Source organism: Myodes glareolus, chromosome 4, assembly GCF_982192425.1.
Source record: "Myodes glareolus chromosome 4, mMyoGla1.1, whole genome shotgun sequence".
Classification (NCBI taxonomy): Eukaryota; Metazoa; Chordata; class Mammalia; order Rodentia; family Cricetidae; genus Myodes; species Myodes glareolus.
The window spans coordinates 825233-850835 of NC_142029.1; the positions used below are offsets into that span (position 1 = coordinate 825233).

Sequence of the window (25603 nt, forward strand, 5' to 3'; positions counted from 1 at the left end):
GGGTTTGGAGAGAGGAAAGGGAAGGGAGAAATAATGTAAATAAATATAAAATGTAAAAGTATATAAAATGATTATATTATAATTTCAAAAATCAAAGAAAAACACTTGGAAAAGCCAAAGAGCAAAGATAATTTTTCTTTTGAACATGTTGCCCAGGTTATCCCTGAACTCACTGTGTAAGCTAAGGATGACCTTGAACTCTTGATCTGCCTGATGGGACTGATTATAGGTGTTCACATCACACCTGATTTTTGTGGTACTGGGACTTGAATCCAGGACTTCAATGTATGCTAGGCAAGAACTCTACCAACTGCACTATATTCTTACCCCCTCAAAAATAAATTTTAAAGAGACCCAGTTACAATGTCCACATAGACAAACCACAGACACAGGTCAAATAATTTAATTCAACTAATGAGAGCACTGGGATATGCTACTGTGAGAATACCAAAGTCATGTATATCATGGACATCAGGCGTGCTGAAGGAAAAGAAGTTGCTTACTAGATACAAAACCGGTCAGTCTCCACAGCAATAAGAAATATCTGCATCTCTAGCAGACACAGCTCACATTGTTGCGTGTAAGTCACATGCTCAACCTCAGAGTACAACAGAGCTCAGGCACAAGAAAGCCTGGAGACCGAGAGATCACATGACTCTAGAAACACAGGAGATTGCCTGACCCATCTCAGAGTGCAACAGAGTTCAGAGACAAGGAAGGAAGGGAGACTCAGAGACCAGGAAAGCAGGAAGACTCAGAGAGAGACCTAACAACTCAGGACATGCAGGACCTAACAACTCAGGACATGCAGGAGAATTCCTGATCCATCTCAGGTTTTCCGAATTTTCCCCTAAAAACTGAACAATGATAAATGCACAGACCTTGAGCTTGCAAGCATGTTTTAGGAGAAACTGCAGTGGAATGGAAGAGTGAGGGTTAGAACTCTTGGGGACTGTCAGTATAGAGGCAGGCTAGTGTGTCTTAACCAGCATTAGCCCGGGAACCTGAGGGAAGTCTGCCAGGCCAAGCAGTGGTAAGCAGGCCCACCCTGGCCTTCGCCCTGACCCACCTCACCCCAGAAGCTTCTGAAATGAAACACACAGTATTTATAATGATTAATTTGGGTTATCAACGTGACAAGATATAGAATCACCTGGGATGCAAACCTCTTACCGCATCAATGAGGGAGTTCCTAGATTAGGTTAACTGAGGTGGGGAGACACAGTGTGAGCAGCAGCATTCCGTGTGTTGGGGACTGAACAGAACAGAGCTTCTTACCCGTGTCATTTCTCTCTGCTTCCTGGGTATAGAAGCAATGTGACCAGCTGACCCAATATGGACAACACTCTCTAACTTCACGCCCAAATAAGCCTTTCCTTCTGAGAAGCTGCCTCGTCAAGTGTTTTGTTACAACAATGAGAAAAGCAAATTATGAGGCACTGAATTGGTGCTTTATGTTTAAACTGCACCTTAAAGACTTACAAATTATATCCTTTGAGCAACTATAAGTTCATTATACACACGTGTACACACACACACGAGGTGGGGAAGGAGAGCAAGAGGGCAGTCAGTGTTCTAAGAGTGACTCTCCTCTTAGGAAGCCCACGCCTTAAGTATACTCTTCTCTCTCTCTCCCTCCCTCCCTCTTTTGTCCCTACCCCACCTCTTCCTCTCACTTTCTCTCTCCACCATGCTTAGACTTGATGTGTATACTAATCTCATCTCTACTTAATAAATTCACTAACTTTACTTTATTTTGATCAATTTTTAATTTTTTTTTTCCGAGACTGGGTTTCTCGGTGTAGCTTTGGAGCCTGTCCTGAAATTCACTCTGTAGACCAGGTTGGCCTTGAACTCACAGAGATCTGCCTGCCTCTGCCTGCCTCCTGAGTGCTGGGATTAAAGGCCTGTGCCACCACCACCAAGCAAAGGAAAAATATTTTTTGGTGGTATAGTCAAGGGCCTGGCTTTAGCTAAGTAGAAGTCCTAGGGCTATGGCTACAGTGCTGGACTGTATTTGCCTGCCACCAATGACATTTAAAAAATATTTTTTATTATTTCTCTCTGTAGGTGCTGGTAATCAAACCCAGGTCCTCTGGAAGAGTAGCCAATGCTCTTAAGCCCTGAGCCATTTTGCCAGTCCCACCAATGATATTTTGCCTAACACATTTCATGAATGTGTTGTATATATACGGTTCCTTACTTTTCTCTAAAACTTCTCTGTTATGATGTTGACATCATTCTTACATGCAAGAGAGGATGACGCATCGGTGTCTTGCCCCTCTCCACTTTAACAGGGTTCATTCACTTTGCCAAATTGCCTGGAACTCATGCAATCAATGAGATCAAACACGCGGAGAAGAATGTCTCCACAGAAAAGGATGAGTTGTTAGGTTCACTATGTGAATCAAGACACAGAAATGATAGAGATCACTCCTTGTGTGGCGTTATGACCCAGTAAAGAGAAACTTCCTCTTTCTTTTCTCTCCCTCCCTCTCCCTCTCTGAGACAGGGTTTCTCTGTGTGGCTCTGGCTATCCTGGAACTCTGTAGACCAGGTTGGCTGAACTGAGATCCACTCCCAAACCCGCAACCCAAGTGCTGAGGGCTGGGATTAAAGGCATCCTGTGCACCACCACGGCCCAGGCTAAGAAATAACTTTCAGAGGAGAAAGGAAAGATGGGGAAAGGGGAGAGAGAAAGAGGGAGGAACTGCTTTTACAAAAATCTCCTCTAATCCTCAGCAGACGCCAGAATCAAATATAATCCAGGACTCAGTCAGACGTGCAAACACCCTGCTCGACAGACTCCACAGTGACCAGCTGCCGCCAGCTCAACCCAGTCAGTGTCTGCTCTGACAAAGCACTGGACACAGTGATGGCCTCGGGAGTATTGAAGGCCCCCGTGTGTCCGTGTGATGTATGCACATTCACAGCTCATGCTCAAGCGACACGCTTCAAATCAAAGGCGAGGGACACAGTAGGTGCCGTGACTAATGGTCTGTGAGCTGGGTGGCCCCTGGGGGAGATAACTGACAAGGCACTGAGCATTTCTTCCTGAGGTTTCCACTGCACATTACAAACCTAATGTTATCAGGACTAGTCTGAAACCAACTTAGCATCACCATTTTAAATGCTTCGAGGTAAGTCGCCTTGCTTCATTAGCCTCATGCCAGGGGTTGAGAATTCTTGCTCTAAGGATTCTCTCCAGGTGGAGTGTGACTCTACCGCCTGGGATGCAGAAAGCTCTGGGTTCCATCCCTACAGCCTCACCTCTCCCCACCCCCACTGCTGCACACTTACTGCAGGCTGCACAGGTGAAACACGCGTCGTGGTAGAGGTCCCCCATGGCCTGACAGGCCTGGCCCGCTCCAAACACTCCTTTGCCGCATTTCACGCAGGCTCCTACGAGGTAAGAAGAAAACACCAAGTCAGGAGAAAACTGGGATTTTAAAGTCATGAAAAAGCCAAGGAACAGAACAGAATACCTTCTCCTTCCACAATACCACATTCATGGATTTCTCAGTGCTCAGTCCTTACAAGTACAGAAAACAGCCACCATCAACACACACACACACACACACACACACACACACAATCCCCACACCTGTCCAGAACTTTCAAAGGCTCCTGCGAGTCAGAAAACCAAATTCTAACCAAACCGTGACTATAACATAGCTCAGTAAAAATAAACAAATAAATCTAATCTCAAAAGTGTTTGGAATCTGTTTAAGTATATTGAGACAGGGTCTTACTCTGTAGCTCAACCTGGCCTGGAATTCACTATATAACCTACAGTGACTTCAAACTCATAGCAATCCTCCTACCTCAGCCTCCTGAGTACTGGGATTACAGGTATGTCTCAGCATAATTGACTGAAGTTTTAATTTTATGTGAATTATATGTATGTGTTTCAGAGCTCTTCCAGCACTTGGTAGATAACCAACTTATTGTATTGTTTCAGAGTTCCTATTTTGATTGATTGATTGATTGATTGACTGACTGACTGACTGACTGACTGAGATAAAGTCTTTCTATGTAGCCCTGACTGTCCTGAAACTCACTATGTAGATGAGACTGGCCTTGAACTCACAGAAATCTACCTGCCTCTGCTGTACATATGCTGGGATAAAAGATATGTGTTACTACACCCAGTCAGAGTCCCTATTTTAAATTGACAAACCAATTACTACCAAGAAGGTTTAAGCTACTACATTCTTTATAAAATGTCCCCATACCAACCACTCAGGCAAAGAGGAAACATTACATATACACAGGCATCACACATTACCTACATCTGCCAGCCTAGACCCAAGAAGTGAACCTGTCTCATAAGCTCTCGGGAGAGAAGGCCAGAGCCATCAAATCTTGCTCATAAGATTTAGGGCAAAATGGATGGCATCTCCAAGGGAACCCACATGCCCACCAGCCTCCCAGGATGAGCTGGACAGACAGCAGGGCTTCCCCACTCTCTGTACCCTGCCCAGAAATGTCCTCCTCTAATTCTTCATTGGAGGCCTGCTACCTACGGCCTCCAGACGCCTCTACCTCTCAGGTCCTGACTTCATTTCCTCGGGCTGCAAGCATCATTCCTCACCATGTGGACTGCCAAGCATTGACACAAAGCAAGGAAAGAAACTACATGTTCAAACTGTTGCTCATGGAGTAAGGAATATACCATACAAAGACACATCAGTAGGACAGATATGTGGTGTGGATACTGAGTGATAAATGTATAGAAAAGTGCCTCTTGGAGAGAAAAGATAGGAAAAAAACATGTGGGTTGTGTTCATACCCGGGGAATCATGTGCCTATCATACAGACCTTCATAAAAGAGGCCCTACTATTTCCTCCCCACAAGTCGGTTTCTAGAAACGTCACCCTGCTAGTAGGTTTGAAATATGGAATCTGAGCCCATCTCATCCCTGTGTAGCTACTCACGATATGCATGTGGGCATCTTTTGAAGAGACGCGGTTCCTTCCTCACCTTGATCATCTGTCCTGCTCAGGATTCAGACCCAAGAACCAGGCCCCTGCTCTCCCACTGCCAGCCTGGCCCACCTCTCATTTTGCTTGTTGCCCCCACGCCCACCCCAAAAGGCATCCTGCCCAAAACCTCAACCACAAGGCCCTTTCCATAAAAAACGCACCCTTCTGCAGGTGACAGTGTAGCAATGTGCCCTGTCCTTTTGCTCAGTAATCTGGACAGCATTTGTTCAGCTATAAACACTTCTCTATCTCTTGGAGACAGACTTTCCAGAAGCCGCAATGGGATGAAGAACAAAAGTGACTGATTCAGCCTACCCTGAGGGAAACTACTCTCCCACAGTGGGCAAAGGGGCCCCCACCTTACCTGAGGTCCTGTATGGGGCTCACTATGTGGCCCATGCTGGAGCTCAAGAGAAGAGAAAGAGCGAGCTGTTGACGTTCCTCTGACTTTACTCAATCTGAGGCCACCGGAGATGCACAAACCCCCCAAAATGAAGGGCAAAGTCAACAGCTATCACTGAGTCAACAGGAAGGTGGGTGAGACACAGCTTTTAGGAGACAAGGGGAAGGTGGATGCTTTTCCTGCATACTAGCCTCTCTTAGTCCAGTCTCCAAACTGAGACACTGACAAATTTACTAATGTATTTCTGTTCTTTGAGAAAAATCTCACTCTACAGCCTGCCTGACCTCAAACTCTTATCAACAATTCTGTCTCAGCCTCCTGAGTGTTAGGTTCACAGGTATGAACTATAATTGTCCTGCATAATAATAGTTTTTTGTGAGATGTGCCATTCAGTAAACTGTTCACATTTTTATATCATTTGTGTGTGTGTGTGTGTGTGCGCGCGCACGCACGCACGCACGCATGCGTGCACATACATAGCATGGTACACATTGAGAGGTCAGAGAAGAACTTTGGGAGTCTGTGCTCTGCTTTCATTAGGGTTAGATCTTCAGGTCACAGGACTTAGTGGTAAATGCTGTCAGTCTAACTGACATTTAAAGTGTGATCTGATACATGTTGACACTGATAAACGCCTATAGCATCAGCACAATGAAGAAAGCAAGCACGCCTGCCACCCCAAGGAGTCCCCTGTCCTCCCTTTATGGAATCCACTCTCGCGCTCCCTTCTACAGGCAACCATGGGTCTGTTTACTATCATCACAGATTAGTTTGTGTCAAGAGTTTATATAAATGACACCTGGACGGTACCTCTTTATCTGGTTTCTGTCACCGCATAAGTGTTTTGGGATTTACTTTTGTCCTGGTGGATGTTGATAGCTCCTATTTGCTCCTATCTGTTGCCATGAAGTATCCAGGCGCGGGGCAGACTACACAGCACTTGCCCTCTCGTCCAATCATGGAGCTATGTTCCCCTGTCAACATTTAGACATAAGTTTCTGTACAGCCCTAGACCTAGACTTCTTTTTCTCTGGAGTGAAGCCCTAGACATAGAACGGCCAGGCCACACAGCTGATCCTTTAAAAAACAAAAAGCAAAATGGAAAACAGGGTCTCACATAGCCCAGGCAAGCCTCAGACTATATATACAAGTACCCAAGAATGACTTTAAATGCCTGGACTTCCTGCTTCCACTGTTCCACATACTGCAATTATAAATTTATGTGTGCTAGGGATGGAACGCAGGGTCTCTCGGGACTTCCGGCATGCTAGGCAAGCACTCTATCAACCAAACCACATCCTCAATCCCTGGCCAACTGTCTTCTGAAGAAGGGAGATCATCCCACCAGCAGTTTAGGAGACTTAGTTTCTCCACATACTCGGCAATACTTGGTGTAGATAACTTTTAATGTATTCATTCTAAGAGGGGCAGGGTGGAACCTCATTGTGGCTTCCAGCTGCATTTCTCTAACAACTACTGTTGTGCCTGAGTCTCATAAAAACCTTTGGTTCCTTTGCTTTATTATTTCCTTTTTATAAATTTTGAGTTGTTTTAAGCCAAAGATCAATCCAGTCTCTAGTACTCCAGCCTCTGAATGAGAATCCATTAAACATGTGCCAACCTCTGCACTATTTTTAATATTATTATTAAATACACTATTTAAACATAATATTAAGTATATATTTAATAATAACCTGACACCCCAATACAATCACCATTTGACAAATGAAGAACTGAAGTTCAAAGATGAAGCAAAAAGCTCCAAAACCAGGCTCACTCAACATCTGTGACTTTTCTGGTTCACTGTACAGCCCTCAGAAGGGCTGAGGAAGTAAGAGATAAGAAAAGATTGCTGTGTGGAAACATACCATCCTGTAAGGAAGTTCCTTAATTAGGAAGATAAACAACTCAAAATAGCTTTAGGAAGTGCCTGAAACTGACCAGATTTACCAGGTCCCTCCCTGCCAGAGTGAAGCTGTAAACACTCTCAGACAAGCCAAGCTAGCTGTAAAGAAGGCTCGTAGACCAGACCCTGAATAAAATTTGTCTTCAGGCCTCTGCTTCATAGGGCCATCTAGGAGTTTGAGTACTGAGTAAGTTGTTGAAAGAACATTAGTTCAGTCAGTAGACATTAATATACCATTCATTATTTTGGTTTATTTTCTTCTAGGATCTTGGTAATAGAATTTGCCATTTAGCGAACACTCCAGAGGATGAGGCTTCCCTAGGAGACTACACAACTGTCACAGACTGGGGAGGCCTAGGTCTGCTGGGTAATCCACTCACTGAATTCTGCAAAACAGGGACCCTATTCTGCGTCACCCTGAATGCACCTCTTATGTGAGAGGCCACAGTTGGTGGCCAGGGCCTCGGGCAGTTAGTGGTCAGAAGTTTCCACGTGATGGAGAAGAAAAACTGAGTGCCAAGCGAAGGAGTCACTAGCACTTTGATTTGTTATACCGTAATGTCTTTGGAGAGGCTAAAGCAATGTCACAGGCCTCCCAGAGAGCCTCTCGACTCACGGGAAGTAAACAGAAAGTTCTCCCATTAAGGAAACCTGATATTTGGTGATCACTGTTGTTATAATTGCTGATGGCAAGTTTGGGTTCCACGTTAGTGGTTGTGATGATTAATACTGTCAATGCGACAAGACTTAGAATTCCCCAGGGGACAAACATCTGGACATGGCCCTAGGGGAAGAATAGGTAAAGTGAGCGGAGAAGATTCATTCTAACTGTAGACAGCATCATCCTGTATGCTGGAGTCCCAGATGAATGAAAAGGAAAAGGGGAGCTAAGCACCCTCACCTCTGCTTCCCGAGTGTGGATGTGATGTAAACAGCTGCCTCAAGTTCCTACGGCTGTGACGTCTCCACCATGATAGACTGTACCCTCAAACTGAACCAAGATAAGCCCCTCCTTCCTTAAACTGCTTCTGTCAGGCATGCTGTCATGGCAACAGGAAAAGGAACTGATATAACAGCACTGAGAAACACAGGTCCCAGGGGCCTAACTCTCTTCATACGTGACAATGCTTCCTAGAATGCTTACATTCAAGTATTAGTGGAACCTGAAAAATACTTAGCAGGCTGGAAAGATAGCTCAGCAGTGAAGAGCATTTACTGCTCTCGCAGAGGACCTGGGTTTGGTTCCCAGCACCCACACGGCAGCTCACAACCATCTGTAACTCCAGTTCCAAGGGATCTAACCCCTCTTCTGACCTCCTCGGACTCCTACATACATGTGGTACACATACAAATACTCAAGCACAAACACATAGAGTAAAATAAACAAATACTTCTTAAAGTCATAACTGACAAAAGTTATAGATATGGTTTATAGTAGGGTAGTGTCTCGGCCCCTGCAGCAGTTCCAGGAAGAATAACTAAAAGTCAGTAACACAGTAAAATGGACCAATTGCAGATTCAACCCAGCCCAGTCTTCAACATTGCTTATGGAAACAGTTGCTCCAAAGTGATAATAACTTATCTCTCTTAATGCCAAAAACCAGACTTGGTTTCTGGCCCTGGTATCTCCCTACTCTCTGTAAAGGCGGAAGCCAGCAAGGCTGCAAAGCAGCTTTGGCAAGTTCAGTTAGAACAGAATCCTCACCTCCTCCCTGTCCATCACTGCCTTAAGTGGATCCTAAAAGTTCCCATGGCCCAGGCCAGGGCCAAGTTGGATGGCAACTTGTGATGGAAAGGCTTTAAATAAGATGATGTCATCAGGAAACGCTAAGGCAGAAGATCTTGAACTCATGGCCAGGCTGGGCTGACTCTATAGTGAGTCCATCCCCAAAACAAGCAAGCTTAAGCAAAAGCAAAAACCAAACCAAAACAAAACAAAACACCCACAGGTGCCCTCCATCTAGCTCACCAGTCTGTCACACCTTGGCTTCTTGATCAATGAGGAAGCACAGTCTCTTGGAGCTGAACTCTCTGTTCCTACCACTGGAAGTCACAAAGCCACGAACCCTATCATGTGCTCAAGAGGGATGATGTCCTTTTGTGCCTGACTGGGTCAGGGCACCCAGTCAAGGATGGTGTGGTGGTTTGAACAGGAATTGCCCCTAGATTACTACCTTTGAATGTCTGGTCATTAGGGACTGGTTCTACCTGACAGGTACAAGGGGGTATGGCCTTGCTGTAGTAGGTGTGACCTTATTGGAGGAAGTGTGTCACTTCGGGTGGGCTTTGGGGTTTCAAATGCCCAAGCCAGGGCCGGTGGCTCTTTGTCTCTTCCTGCTGCCTGCTGATCTGAGCATTGAACTCTCAACTATTCTCGGGCACCATGTCTGCTTGTATGCTGCCATGCTTCCCGCCGTGATAAAAATGAACTAAACCTCTGAACTGTTAAGCCAGCCCCGATTAAATGCTTTCTTCTATAAGAGTTTCTGTGGTCATGGCGTCTCTCACAGCAATAGAATATTGACTAGTATAGATGAGACATAAGAATGCTAGAAGAGGGTACAAAGCCGAGAACGAATTTTTGCAAAGCTCTTCCTCAGCTGAAAGCTGTCACCTGCAGTCCTGGGCAGCTCTGCAAAGTTCTGGATATCAACAGGTTCCAGAAATGGGCCACACCATTGGATGAAGGCTGCACCTCCTTCCCCACCGTACTAACAGTTATGAAACACCCTCAGAGGCAGCTGGCACTGAGTGTCTACCTAACACAAGGAGCATATCACCTCCTTTCAAGGTCAGCGGTTCAGGCAAAGTGCTGACTGATGCCCAATATCACCCCCAGAGAGTCCAAAATCAAAGTTTATCCTCCGAATAGCCAGACAACACAACATAGCATTGCCTGCTTCTATGGGTGTCCCTGCTTCTGCCCTCTCCCAAGCACGCTGCAGTCCCTTGAGTCAATTGGTGAGGCCATCATTAACCCACAAAGGAAGTACTTAAGGTCACTTGGGGCTACAGCCATTGCACCAGCCTGCTTTCTTCAGCTGCCACCAAACACATGGCCTCAAACCCAGCAGAGGCCTCACTTCACAGTGGGAAAGTTTGTGACATGTCCTTGCTCTCCAGGTACTGATCTCAATGCTTTCCCCCACTCAAAGGTAGACGGTTTTAAGACATTCCACCTCGCTTCTTCCACTAAGCCCTCTCACAGCCCACTGCCAGGCAACCCCTCTAACTTCTGCACACAGCTTCTAAGGGAACAAAAAGGTAAATAACATTTCTAGAGCGCAATTTGATACATTGTTTTGTTTTAAACTCACACTATGTGATCCAATAACTTCACAGAATTCTTCCTGAGGAGGAAAGACATACAAGATGCTCACAGAATCAATAACAAGGCTGGAGAGGGAGCTCAGAGGTTAAGAGCATGCGCTGCTCTTGCAGAGGACCAGAGTTCCATTCCCAGCACCCACATCTGGCAGTTCATAACTGCCTGTAGCTCTTGTGCCAAGGGGATCCATTGCCTCTTTGAACTCCTCAGGCACCTGCACTCACATGCATGAAGGAGATCCCACCCCCCCACCTTGCACAGCAGGGGCTCCCTCCTGGACCCCCAGATTATGCACAAACTGTACCAAACACCTGTTTTCACAGAGAGATCCTTTATTAAGCAGGAAAGAAAAGTTATAGTTGCCACTTCCTGACTTGGGCAAAAAAAAAAAAAACAGCAAATGACCTTTTAGGTGTAATTTTTAAGAAGAGAAAAAGGGCAGTCTGTGTTAGAATAGGCCAGGATGCCAGGATGCTGTGGTATATTTTGATTGAACATGTTAATTAGGTGAACCAAAGAGTGGTTTTAATTGCTGGATTAATACTGAATAGCTGGACCTTGGTAGTCAGCCTCAGAAGGAGGAAGTGATCAAATAACTTGATAGAACTTGGTGGCTAGCTTTAGGAATGTAATCTAACGGTTTTTAGCAAGGCAGAGGGAATGGGGGAGAAGGGCAAGGCCTGCCAGAGCCATACTTGCCAGGTTCAAGCTAGTTAGAGTCCCTTTATTGTGCATGTGTACACATGCACACACGCACACACACAAGTTAAAATAAAATAAACCTTTAAAAAATTACAGACACTGCTGGACGGTGGTGGCTCATGCCTTTAATCCCAGCATTTTGGAGGCAGAGGCAGGCAGATCTCTGTGAGCTGGAAATCAGCCTGGTCTACAGAGTGAGTTCCAGGACAGCTACACCATGGCTACACAGAGAACTCTGTCTCAAAAACACTAACAAGAACAATCAAAAAAAAAAAAACTATAGGGACAGAAGAAGATTCATAGATGCAAACCTGAGGATACATTAACGTTGTTAATAAATATAATAATAAATAACGCTGTTAATAAAATCTAATAACATGGGTCTCTCCCTAACTCTCTTCTTAGAACAAAGAGTTCTGCTGCTTAGACCCCAGCTGGACCCGTTTCTGTGCACAAGCATGGGGAGGTCCAAGGCTGATACTGGAGTCAACCTCCATCTCTCTTCCACCTTACTCACAGAGATAAAGTCTCTCATCAAATCCAGAGATTACCAATATGGCTAGTCTCGCTCTGGGGATCCCATCTACACCTTCCAAAGCTAGAATTAAAGGCAGACCACCACACCTATCCAGGATCTATGTAAATTCTGGAGAACCAAACTCCAATCCTTACACTTGCCTGTGGGAAAAGCACTTTAGTCACCGAGCCGTTTACCCAGCCCCCATGATTATGAGATCGGTTTGAGGGCAAATCATTCAAGCATTTTTTCTTAGGGATATACTGCTTACTAAGACTGCCTGGCTTAAAGACAGTAGAGCAGACATGTCATGCCATCTTTCAGGAAGAGCCAGGAGCAGCAACCCTGTCCAGGAAGGAAACTGGAACAGAGACGGGTTCCCAGACACAAACGTCCCAGGAGGAAGGGGACAAGGGTCTCAGGCAACACAACTACTTATTGGTCAGAGCTTTTAGAAAGAATGCTGGCTGGACTGGAGACTCTTCCTAACAATGAAAGCTGGTCCTGGCCACCCCTTGAGAACATCATTGTTGTGAGTGGGAGGGTCAGACATTCTAAGTCTGAATCCATGGTTACTTGCATAAAATTAGGATCTGGCAATCCCTGGGGGGGAAAAAAATAACCCAAGTGAGTCTCCCAGGAAATCAGAAACCAGATGGAAATGGCTTTTTCAACAAGTGACTGGGAAACAAACAAACAAACAAAAAAATCACTTCATTCCTTCATTCGTTGGTTCCTTCAAAACAAGCCCCTCTGATATAGGATTACTGTGTGCTAAAGGCATTTGAAAACACACAAGTAGGAGCTAAGGATGTAGCTTGTTGGGGTAAGAAGTGATTGTCTAGCTTGGCATCCCAGCACTGAAACACAAACACACACACGCACACACACAGGTACACACATGCACGAGTATCTGTGTACATAGTTGAAACAGATAACGAAACCTGTCAAAGGGCTGGCAACATGGCACAGCAAGTAAAGGCACTTGAAATCTAACAACGGAAGCAGGCCGACCTGAGCTCCATCCCCAGAATCCATAAAGGTGGGAGAAGAGAGCCAATGCCACAAGCTGTCTTCTGGCCCCCACACATAGGAGAAAGAGGAATGGGGGGAGGGAGAGGGAAAGAGAGAACTACTACCTGAAGTATGTGATCTGAGAGCTAATATTAGTAATTTTTTTAAAAAAATGAAAGAGCTGGGCAGTGGTGGCACACACCTTTAATCCCAGCACTCACACACACACTGGAGGCAGAGGTAGGTAGATCTTTGTGAGTTCGAGGCCAGCATGGTCTTTTGAGTGAGTTCCAGACTGCAAGCACTGCACAGAGAAACTCTGTTTTGAAAAACCAAAAACCAAAACAAACAAAAAAGGCATGAAAGGCTCTGTGTTTGCCAGTGCCAGTTATGGAGGGCGAGCAGGACACTTGACACATTGTAACAAACAAAACTGGCCGAGCTTATGGGTTCATTATTGCTTATTTGCACTTTGTGGAAGGCCAGATGCATCTGTCTATGTCTGGCATGGTGTGTTCAAAATCCCTACAGAGATGAGACACCCGTTCCTAAAGACATCTTAAACAAGGACGTTAAAAACAACCCATGAACTAGTCTCACTTCGGGTCAGAATGTTTGTTGCCCAATTTAGCTGTGTTAGCACTCTTCTCTCATCCTTAAATTTAGTACTTCATAAAGCCACCTTTCAAGTTCATCTATAAATGAAATTATTTTTTCACATTTACTTTCATGCAGATTATGTGGCACATGTGCCGCATATGAGGAGTCCGGAGGGCAACGTGCAGAAGACAGTGTTCTCCTCCTATCATTTGGGCCTCAGGGATCAAACTCGGGTCTTTGGACTCGATAGCAAACATTTATACTCACTGAGCTATCTTGTTGGCCCTATAAAGGAAACTCTTTAAGAGAAATAAGTAAGTCAGTTCATATACTTTTATTTTTTTAAACTTTACTCAAATGTTAAGCTTTTCTTAATCTCTAAACTGGATTGTAATTAGATACTTTGAACAATCTGAGCCTTAAGGCCATACATACAGCCATCATAAAGACACCTGGGTGCGGTTCTCTCTCAAGAAACTGGCAGCCATGCTTTGGGAGTGTGCACTCCCCTTTGTCTACGTATCTCTCTGTCTAAAGCAGTGATTCTCAATCCTTCCTAAAGCTGTGAACCTTTAATACAGTTCCTCATGTTGTGGTGACCCCCCAACCACAAAATTATCTTGGTTGCCACTTCATAACCGTACTTTTGCTATTGCTATGAATCATAATGTGAATATCTTATATGCAGGATATCTGATATGTGACCCCTGTGCAAGGATCATTCAACACCAAAGAGTTTGCAACCCACAGGTTGAGAACCACTGATTTAAAAATTTATTAATTATTAATGTGGGTATATGGATGTGTATGTGTAGGTGCCCTTGAGGTCAGAAAAGGATGTTGTGAGATCTCCTAGAGCTGGAGCCTACAGGAAGTTGTAAGTCACTTAATGTGGACATTAGGAACCAAACCTGGGTCCTCTATAAGGGCAAGAAACACTCAAAACTGCTAAGCCATCTCTCCAGTTTAACGTCTCTCTGTCTAGAAATTTAATAAGCTTCTAGATTTGCTTCACCCTGACTTGTGCTTTCTAATTTATACATTATCTAATATATTATCTAATATATAGTACTGATTTGTTAGCATTGAATCACATGTAAACACTATATGAATTCATTTACGTTATGGTTTAGAATAAGCAAAACTACTAAATGGGAGACAGTAAAATGGCTTACTGAGGTAAAATGCTTGCTGCCTAAGTCTGATATGATGGCCATTCTTGATTGTTATCTTGACAATATCTGGAATTAACTAAAACTCAAATGGTTGGGCACACCTGTGAGGGTTTTTTTTTTCTCCTTGTTTTTTTTTTTGTTTGTTTGTTTGTTTTGTTCTGTTTTGTTTTTGTCTTTTTGGAGTTTTTTTGTTTCTTTAGGGATTTTTTTTTTAATTAAATCATTTGAAGTGGAAAAACGAACTTCTAATCCAGATCTTTGAGGTGGGAAGATACATCTTTAATCTGGCCCATACCTGGCCTATAGAAGAGATATGAGAAAAGGAAGTATGCAGACTTTGCCTGCTTGATCTTGCTAGCAAGTGCATTCCTTCACTGGCATTAGAACCTACTGACCTGGGAGTTCCAGCATGTCCTAAAGACCAGCTGAGACATCAGCCTCATGGACTGAACAACTAGTAGATTCTTGGGCCTTCCATTGGTAGACAGACATTGTTGGACTAGCTGCAGCACAGCCTTTAAGCCACTCTAATAAATCTTCTTTATAGACAGACAGACAGACAGGCAGGCAGGCAGACAGACAGAAGATAGATGACAGAGAGATGATAGATAGATAGATAGATAGATAGATAGATAGATAGATAGATAGATAGATAGATGATAGATAGATTAGATAGATGGGCAGATAGACAATAGATGATAGACAGACAGATACAGACAGATAGTAGATAAAGATACACCTGACAACCTGAAGTTGATCCCCATAACCGAAATGATTGAAGAAGAAAAATGAATTCTAAAAGTTGTTCTTTGACCTCCAAGTGCATGCTGCAGTATATGTGCTTCCAAATACATAAATAAATAATAAACTACTAAATGGGGGCTGGAGAGATGACTCAATGGCTAAGACCATGTACTGTTGAGTCTCCTTGATTCAAAGTTGGTTCCCAGCACCCAGATCAAGTGCCCACGACTGCCTGTAACACCAAGAACAAGGGATCCAATACTTCTGGCCTCTGTCCTCCTTGAGCACCTCATGTGCACATACCCACATGCAGACACATACATACATACAACTAAATTTTTTTTTGCTTGTTTGTTTTGTTTTTTGAGACAGGGTTTCTCTGTATAGCTTTGGAGCCTGTCCTGGAACTCACACTGTGGACCAGTCTGGCCTCAAACTCAGATCTGCCTGCCTCTGCCTCCCGAGTGCTGGGATTAAGCTTAACTCTTAAAATGATGTTAAAATTTAAAAAAAAAAAATCAGAAGAGTGATTGATTACCTGTGAATGGGTGGTAACTTGGAAGAGGCAAGCGGTAACTTTCTGAGGAACAGAATTACTCTCTGTCTTGTTGGGAGTGTGCAAGTATCCAAACATACCAACCTACACATTGTGCTGCACGGAAACAAGGCACTTAAAAACCAAAGTCACAAATTCCTAGGCTCTCCTCCCATGGAGGGTGGGTATGTGGGAGGCTGTGACTGCTAAGAGTGGATAGAGCATATCAGAAGTGAGCTGACACCAAGGACCTTCACAGCGGGGCCAGAAATGTGCAGGAACTGAACGTATCTGCTTGCACCATCTCCTTCCCTACCTTTATTAACTTGGACAGAGCTGTCTTTTACACACAGTGCACACCTACCTTCAGGCATGGGTCAGACAGAGAACTTTGGTCATGGACCACAAGCAGCAGAAGGGTTGCTGCCAGCTCCACCTATTCAGAGTCTCACACTGACCTCTAGCTGGCCAACAAGGGGCCTCTGTCAAACCCTTGCCACCTGAGAGCACAGCCCCAGCTCTGTCAGTCCAAGTCCTAGACAACAGGGCTGTGGAAGCTGCCTGGAACACCACCTCCCAGCCTGTGCCCCAACCTGGCTACCTTCCCTCCCCCACAGGCCTCTAGGGAGGCTTAAGCCTAGGCAAAGCTGCAGAGCCCCACAGCAGGTCAGAGCATACATAAACAGGACTGTTAGCCTGCAGCCTCTAGTCAGCCAGTTCCCAAATCACCCTCTTTTCTGTGCAGGAAGTACTGGCTCTGGCATACCTGACATGTGGGATGAGCAGTCTCGGGTGTTCTGCCTCCACTTATTAAACAGAAGGGCACATTGAAAGAACTGGTACGTTGTCTCGGCCCAGGGCTGCAGACCCCAAGATCTCTTCCCACGGAACACACTCCAAGGTAGCAGCTGGACTCCTCCGTCACTGTCTCAGGTGGGTAGCAATCCCTAAATCTTTAAGAATCTGTGTCTTCTGAACACATCAGCTCGCATCATCTTTCAGTCAGATGGGATAAGGTGGTGACTAATGATGGTCTGGTACTTTTGAGAACACCAGTAATGCATCTTAAACAGTAAGGGAACTGGAGACCCATCCCCCTATCTGCCGTATTCCATCCTGAACACTTCCAATAAGTTAGAAAAGCCAGGTATGACCTTGCATTTTCAAACAGCCATACTTTAAAGAGTAAAACCAAGTGAAACTATCTTGAATAACATCTTTCTTAGCCCGACATGTCCAAAGTTTCATTTTAACACACAGTATATATGCATATATAGAGATATAAATATGATTTGACGGCAGATTATGTAGCCTAAATGTACCTTGAACTCTGGTATCTTTCTGCCTATCTCTCCAAAGTACTAGGATCACCAGTGTGAGCCACAACATCCAGCTTATACAGAAATACTAATAACCTTTTTCTTCTTCCTACCAAATCTCCAAAATCCACCAAATCTTTAACATTCTATGCTTAGGCACTCTTGGCTCAGACAAGACACCTTGTGATGTGTTTAATAGCTACATGGCCTCACTCTCCCATGCTGGACAGTTCAGACTTTTCACTACAACCAGATGCTCACTTCACTTATGGGAAAACGGAGGCACAGAGCAGACAGATGTAAGGCCCACATGCTTGTGAGACTCTGTGTTCCCACAAACAGCTCCAAGCCTGACTTGGTGCGGCAGGAATGTCTCCTCAGAGAGAACCACATGTGCCGGCCAGCACGTAGCTCTGCTTCATTCCAACCTGAGTAGAGTTTGGTGAGCTTGTCTCTGGGGCTCTTCAGGGCTCTCTAAGGGACAAGATGAAAGCTAACCTACCCACGCCCTGCGTGAGCACCTAAGCCGCCTGCAGCTTCCTTGACTTCTTTCCCCTCTGTCCAGTTACCCCACATCTTGAGTCATTCTTTCCCCTACTCAGAGAAATCTTCAGAAATTACTTTCTGTCACACATCTCTTTCTGGATAGCCAACCCAGACACATGGTCTCAGGAACCTGGCCTGGTGGCAGGCAGGAAAAGAACCTTGGAGTAGCATGGGGGTGGGGGGTGTAGGTCTTCAGCTGCTCTCCTTTTTACCCCATCTCGGCCTCCTAGTTTACTGTAGGATTCTTGGCTGGTCCCCTTAGTCTCTTGGGAACACAGTATCTCCCGCTGAGATGTCAGCCACCCAAAGGATACTCCAAGGAACTAGAAAAGTTAGAGAGATGGCTCCTGGTACTTCAGGGAAGTCTCACTCAGCCAGTGGCCTACACCTGGTTCAGAGCAGGCCAAAATAACACAACACAAACCTCGCAGGGAACCCCACACCCTGTGTGATCTCATAGATATAAGCATATTTATCAGGGTACTGTGCACACATGTGTCTCCCACCTTCCCTACCAGGCTGCTCCACTGTCACCAGAAGGGGAAAAACTCTGAAGCACCCAACACACAAACTTCTCCTCTTTCCACGTGCTGTACATACACACACACACACGCGCGCGCACGCACACACACACACACACACACACACACACACACACACAATGTGAAGCGTCTGCCTGGACCACTGTCATTCTCAGAGATGGAAACGTCCTCCTAGTCAACAGCAGGAATGTGAAGCTCACAGCCTAGGAAAAGAAACCAGATTAAAAAGCCATGTCGCCCAGTCCCCAAAGACGAACAGCCTGAGAGCAAAAACTGAAGCCAAATGTTCAGTTCTCACAGTCCAACAGCAGCACACATAGGTCCTGCCCCCCAAGCAGTTGGTTAACAGCAGGGACAGCTCTGCCAGCAAACTTCCTGGAGCCAGCCACAGCTACCCCTGAGGTCCAGCTCTTTGTAAAATTACCATTGTAGTGAGTCATAAGGAAGCACTGCTAACCGTGTGACGCTTCGGTAGAGTCAGAAACCTCAGGGTGTGGCCTGACCATCTGTGAGCCAGCGTACTCCCACCCTGCAGAAAGGAAAGCCTGGAGGCTCAAGAAAATGTGGAAGCTGCAGGTCAGAAGGCCACGGAAGCAAACCTACTACTGACATTGTTCAAAATGGCCACCACCTGTCGTCCAGCACAGGGCTGCTGTAATATAATCACCGCTGACTCAGGATCTTCATGATGGAGATGAGGACCTTGTATACTAGGTCCTCCGAGGACCTTAGTCATTATACCTCCCAAAACTTAAAAGGCAAGCAGCATCATGGCAGGCTTCCAGAACTTTCTACGCACAGCAGCCTCCTGATAAGTTTTCCACAAACCTCCAATAACCAAGAGTAACCTGTTCTCCCTCTCCCAAGACACAGAGATAGGTCACATAGAGCAGGAAGGATGAGGAAGGAACTTGACCAGGTCTACACTCACAGCTTATAAAACTTAAAAATAGCCCAGCTGTAGATCTTAAAATCTTCTCCTTGAAACGGTCAAGCAGAAAGCCTCCCACAGCATGATTCTCCGATCCCATGTCCAGCTGGTTTCCCCATGAGGGATAAAATGAAAAAAACAAACTCCGGAGTAGATATAAATATTCTCTGGCCAATACTCCCTGCTTTGGACATTTTGGTGACCTGCTTCATTTAAGGGTAAAGCTTCTGTTCAGCAGGCCAGATATACTCAGCATAGTTTTATCTAAGTTTGGATCCTGTCTCTCTGGACACTGCCCGGGGACAAGTATATGGAGTGCTTCCAAGAAACGTGTGGGCTAGAATGCTCCAGTTATGCCTACAACACCCTGGGGAGTCACATAAGTACTCCCAGCGGTGTGGCTCGCTCATGGGGACCCCTTGGACTTTCAGAACACTGGAAGGAGGCCCAGCAGACCCGCTTGGCTAGCGGGTTAGGCAGATCACTGAACTCCTGTGTACCTCACTTTCCCCATCTGTAAAAGGAGAGGTAAGAGTTCTCGAGAGCATTAAACACTAATACAGATAGGATGCTATGAAAAGTAACTTCCTGACAAATTCTGCCCGTTTATTAAGTGTGCTAACCTGGGGGGGGGGGGGGGGGACGAGACCCAGTTCCTTCCCCTACCTACCTCCATTTCTTCAGCTCAAATCCACTGAGTCTACTTGATGTGAGGCATGGGGACACATCAGAAAAGACCACTGCAGACAGTGCGAGGCCTCAGGCCATTACCTTGTGTCAGATCACCAGGCCGAGGCCCAGCATTGTCTAGAGTGCCACTGATGTCCAAGGACTAGACAGTGAAAAACAAGGACACCAAGCACCACAAACTGACGGCCCCACCTGTTCCTGAACCAAGCATTATTCTTAAGGTAAACCCTGAATCCTTTCTAACACAGTTAAATATTTTTTGTTTTTTTTATAATTACTTAATTAATGTATATACACATATACAAACACATGCACACAAACACATGTATGCACATTTGTCTATGTCACAGCATGCACATGGATTCATCGACTTTCTCCATTTCCGTTATGTAGTTCCAGGGATTGAACTCAGGTCATTAGGCCTGGCAGCAAGCATCTATAACCACTAAGCCATCTCCCTGGCCCTCTAATGCGCTTTCAACTGTGTTTTATTTATTTATTGTTTTGAGACAAGGTCCCTTGATGTCCTTTAGGCTGCCCTTAAATTTAGAGTAATCCTCCTACAGAGGAATTATAGATGTGTGACACCCCACTTCCTCTTTTCAATTATATGTTTTCCAGGTGTAGTGACTCATTCCTTCGATCCAGTGGTTCTCAACCTGTGGGCTACAACCCCCACAGGGGTCACAGATCATATATTTACATTACAACTCATAACAGTAGCGAAATTACAGTTATGAAGTAGCAACAAAATAATTTTATGGCTGGGGGGTCACCACAACACGAGGAACTGTATTAAAGGGTTGCAGCATTAGGAAGGTTGAGAATCCCTGCTTTAAACCAGCATTCCAGAGGCAGAGGCAGGTGAATCTCTGTGAATTAGAAGCCAGCCTGGTCTCTATAGTGAGTGACAAAATAGCCAGAGCTAGAGAGAAACCCTGTTGAAAAAAAATGTAAAAATAATTATGCTTTCCAGAATATACACAGTAAAAATGGCAACCACTTGTCATTGAAAATGGAAGTAAAAACAAAGCTTTCACTAATTCTGCAGCGATTTGGACAGGAGAGGAGTCTAGGCAACCAGATCCACATCTCTCCTGGTAGCTGCCCCTGTCCACGGTGACCAATGATGCTGTTCAGACCCTGTTGACTAACAAGCTAAAATCCAGATGTTGACCATACCCTACGCCACACTTAAGGCCTCTCTGGGTCTGACCAGACACTCGGAGACTATGTTGGCTTAGCAGAGACAGGGACTTGCCCAGCATCAACCCTTGGGCTACTGGGAGCATTAGCCCAGAACACCTGACTTCCACGTGAGTTCTTTCTTCCACAGTCCTGCCTCCAAGGTAGGCAGCAAACTGAACAAAATTTTCTAGGAACTCTGGCAAGAATGGTCATGTCAAAAGTTCAGCTTCTTGCTCTGAAAGGTGGGATGGGAGGGTCCTTCCTGGTCACAAAGGAAAAAAGCAGGAGCACACCCTCCCAAGGAGGGGAGGACCTCAGAGAGACGACATGACAGAACAGACAACTGCTGGTGGGGACCCAGGTCAGTCAGAGCTCTGCCTGCGGAAAATCAGGACACCTGGAGGGAGATCAGCGGAACGCCAGGGCAGCTTCAGGAACACCGGTGAGCGTGGGATTCAAAGGCCTTGGGGGAAGCACAAATCCTAACACAGGTGTCAGACCTGACTCTGGCCTCTGTGTCCTTCCCTATCAACTCAGCCAAAGGCAGACAGCCCAGCTTTCTTTGGTCAATGTCCCCAACCCTGCCACGCCCATCACTCAGATGACCCACGGAACTTCCACTCACCCCCAAACACATCATGATATGTTCTCCCATATTTCCATGTCATGATACTCTTCCTCAAACCATGTTTTCTGCTGCGCATTCCAGAGGACAGCAATGACTGTGAGGGCTGCAGAGGCTTCTGGGTGATGCCCTGCTCTAAGGACAGGCTGTGCTTGCTGTGAAAAGTCGCCCTGGTCTGGAAATCTGGAGGTGCTCCTCTGTTGCAGATCCAGCCCACGTCATGTTCTTGCCTATTATTTCTACCCATGCTGGAATTCAGCCCCTGACTTCATACCTGCCACAAAGTCAGATAAGACGTGCTGAAAGGTCACAAGACAGAGGGGTTGGACTGGGTGCCTATAACTCTAGCACTTGGGAAGTGGAGAGAGGAGGGTCAGCAGTCCAGGGTCATCCGCAGCTGCCTAAAGAGCTCAAAGTTAGCCTGGGCTACGAAAGATCCTGTCTCCAGAAATTAAAAGAAAGACAAAACAAAATGTCACACAGAGGAACTGACAAGCAGCATGCACTGTCTTCTTGTTCAGGTGCTCAATCCACCTCCTACACAGCCACTAATATGAAACCAGTGGGGCTTGCTGGGCTCAGGCAGAGACAGAGCCATTCCCAGGGGAAATCACATCCTGTGTCCTGGTGCTTGTACTACTAAGCTGAAGACAGGGCCAGTCTCTCTGGGTCTCTGTAGGTGGGGAGGGGTCCATTCTCTACTAATGGGCAAGGAGCCTCTGCAACCTGTTTTCTTTCCTTCAGACCCTTAGTCAGGTACTTAGCAAAGGGAGGGTGGGCAAAGCGTGTGTTCTCCTGGATAGTTGAATACAGGTATATACCTAAGCCAGAACTGGTAGACCAACTAGTCCCCCAACCCCAGAAGCAGTGGCTAGGGTCATCTGTGGGCAAGTCACTGAACCTTTTCACCACAGTTCCTTGTTATGACAGAGGACCATGGTGCCTATGCCATTGTCTGTGAAGGTTAGCGAGCAATAGTGTATCCCAAGCACTTCACCCAAAGCCTGGCCTTCAGTGGACCGCAGCTGTTATCAGAGCCAGGGTACCCAAGGTCACGTTCTTTCCAGAACTTGAAGTGGGGCTTTGGTAGTTGCCTCACTGATGGAGCAGTGACCCAGACACCAGTGTGAGACTGGCAGACAGCTGTCACCTGCCATCAGCCCATAGGGGGACACTCTACCCAAGGTCACCTCCTCCCAGAGTGATCCACACACAGTGGCTGATGCCTGGGGAAACTGTGTGAAAGCCAGCTCAGGATAACATTGGACTTTGTAACCTCCCTATGGGGTCAGATGTGTACCCCAAGATTACCACTTAGTGAGTACCTTCCAAAATAAAGTTTCAGGGTTAGCTTCCAAGAAAGTCAGACTGACATGAGTCTTTGTGTTCTTTTCCCTTAGTAAGGGAGGAGAGGGCCAGAGTGAGGAGGGAAAGATGGGGCCTACTAAGCAAGTTCATGGCACCCTCTTCACCTCCTCTCTGCGGCATGATCAGCTTCATGAAGACAGAAGCTGTGTTCTCTTCCAAGAACAACGAGCATCAGGGAAGCTGGGAGCCCGAAAGCATCTCTGACAACATCAACAGCTTCTTTCACCATGAGAGATGAAGTAAATCAGGCAGAGAAAAATGAATACCACATGCTGTCATGCAGACAAAGTTTAAGGGTTGATCTCAAAGAAGCAGAGACTAGACCAGTAGGTACCAGAGCAGAACAGGGACTGGGTAGGGAGGAGAGAGATGGGGCCAGGGCTGCACTGGAGCGGCAGCTTCTCACGTCTGACACACAGGGGGATGGTGACAAAAGCTGGGGGAAAATGACTGTATATTTCCAGAGAACAAAGAGAGGCCTGTGAAACAGAAAGAAATGATGAGGGTCCGAGGTATGGTAACGCCAAGTGCCCTCACCTGTTCCCTGTACTTTGTGCTGAAGTGGTGTTCATGGCCTCATAAATATGCACAATCATTTGGGTGTCAAATCAAAATGAAAAATAGGAAGAGTGGAGAGAAACTGAGCTTGTCTAGACACATAAAGGAGCCAGGTGTGGTAGCTGATATCTATAATCCCAGCACTCGGGAATCTGAAACAGGAAGGTAACTGAGAGCTACAATGTAAGCTACAGAGCAAGACCTTTGTTGATGACAGAGGTTTCTGTCCCACCAGGTTGTCCTTGAACTCACAGAGGTCCATCTGCCTCTGCCCCCCAAGAGTTGGGATTAAATGTACATGCCACCACATCCAACTACTGACCTAGACTCAAAAAAGATTAAAAAATCACACACACACACACACACACGGACATCCACGCAAAGTTCCAGAAGCTCCCTTAGTGCTGAGCTAATAAATAATCAAAAATTAGGGCCAACAAGATGGTTCAAAAGGTTATAGGTACTCGATGCCAAGCCTGCCCCCAAGGTCCCCACGGTAGATTGAGAGAACTGACTCCTGCAAGTTTTCCTCTGACCTCCACACAGACATGGCACTCAGGTACCCACCTACCTCCTCCCCCATTAACATAATTCTAAAAACCATTAAATAACCAGAACCCAACAGCATTCACAGGCAGTGAAGGGAAGAGTCCTAAAAACTCTGGCCCAGAGTCAGATACCCAAGACACACCTTCCGTCTTGCTCAGAAAGGTATCTCAGATAACACACCAAACATTAGTCTCTTTTGCTTCTAACTAGAGTTCTACTGACCGATAGAGAATACTTCAGCTCCCTCTGACAAAAGTGCTGCACCATGAAATAACATTCTACCTAGAAGTAGTTCATATACACCAAACCTTGCAAGCACTATGAGACTCGGGGAAGGGGAAAGGCCCAGTCAACTGATTTTATAGGCAAGGGAGGTGCTGCCCAGGAACGTCCATGGTCTGTTAAGACTTGCCTGCTGAGTCCTTAAAGCGAGGAATTTTTCTGCCACAGGATCAGTCAAGAGAAATTATTGCACCCAGAGCTGCGCAGGGCAGACACTGCCTGGAATGTGTTCCACAGACTCGGAGCCTCAGCCCTTTCCCTACAAAGGTTCGCAGTGGTCCTGTCATCCCTTGCCTCCTTCAGTCTCAAATGCCAGCTGATAATTCACTTTATGGCTCAATTCAAAGCAAGTAATGTCACCCTCAGGACAAGGCTTCACCCCACCCGCTCCCTAGTACTTGGTCATGTCCTTCCGCCTGTCCTGTATTCACTGTTGACCTACTGTGTGCTCCCAAGGTCTAGCTCAGAGCACAACCCGAGACAGGAGACTAGTGGGTGGAGGCTGAATGAATAAACAGAGGGGTCAATACCATTGCTTTGATGATGAGCATGAACTAGCACTCCTGAATCAATAAAGTGTTTTTTTTGTTCCACACGCTTTAAATTAAAAACTAAATAAGTTTAAATTAAAAGACCCACAGCATCTCCAGCTAAATATTATTTTTCAAGGCTATGCTCTCCAAACACAATGCAGCAGTTCACAGCAGGATAGTACTGTGTGCTTTAAAAAAATAAAGCAAGAGCTGGAGAGTTAGCTCAGCAGCTAAGAGCACTTGTTGCTCTTGCGGGAGGACCATGGTTCAATTCCCAGCACCCACATGGGGGCTCAAAACCATTTATAACTTCCGTTCCAGGCAACCTGATGACGTCTTCCAACTTCTGTCTGCACCAGACACGCTTTTGGTGCACAGGCATATACACAGACAAAACACCCCGATACATAAAATAATAAAATGAATAAATCTAAGAAGAAGCAGGTAACAACAACCACAACCTCTGAGCGTCCTGAACACTAGTTCCCAGAGCTGCTTATAATGAGCAAACCCCAGTGCTCCTATAGACTGCATATATGCCCATGGTCCAGCTCCTTGGACC

General features: G+C 45.7%; 1 protein-coding gene across 1 annotated transcript in view; it reads right to left on the reverse strand.

The window, feature by feature from the left end:
* The window catches only part of Limd1 (LIM domain containing 1), a 54483-nt gene that overhangs the window by 25935 nt on the left and 2945 nt on the right, over positions 1-25603 (reverse strand). The window contains exon 2 of the mRNA XM_048423312.3: positions 3301-3402. Within this exon, the coding sequence (XP_048279269.3) occupies positions 3301-3402 (102 nt within the window). The remainder of the gene's footprint in view (positions 1-3300; positions 3403-25603) is intronic.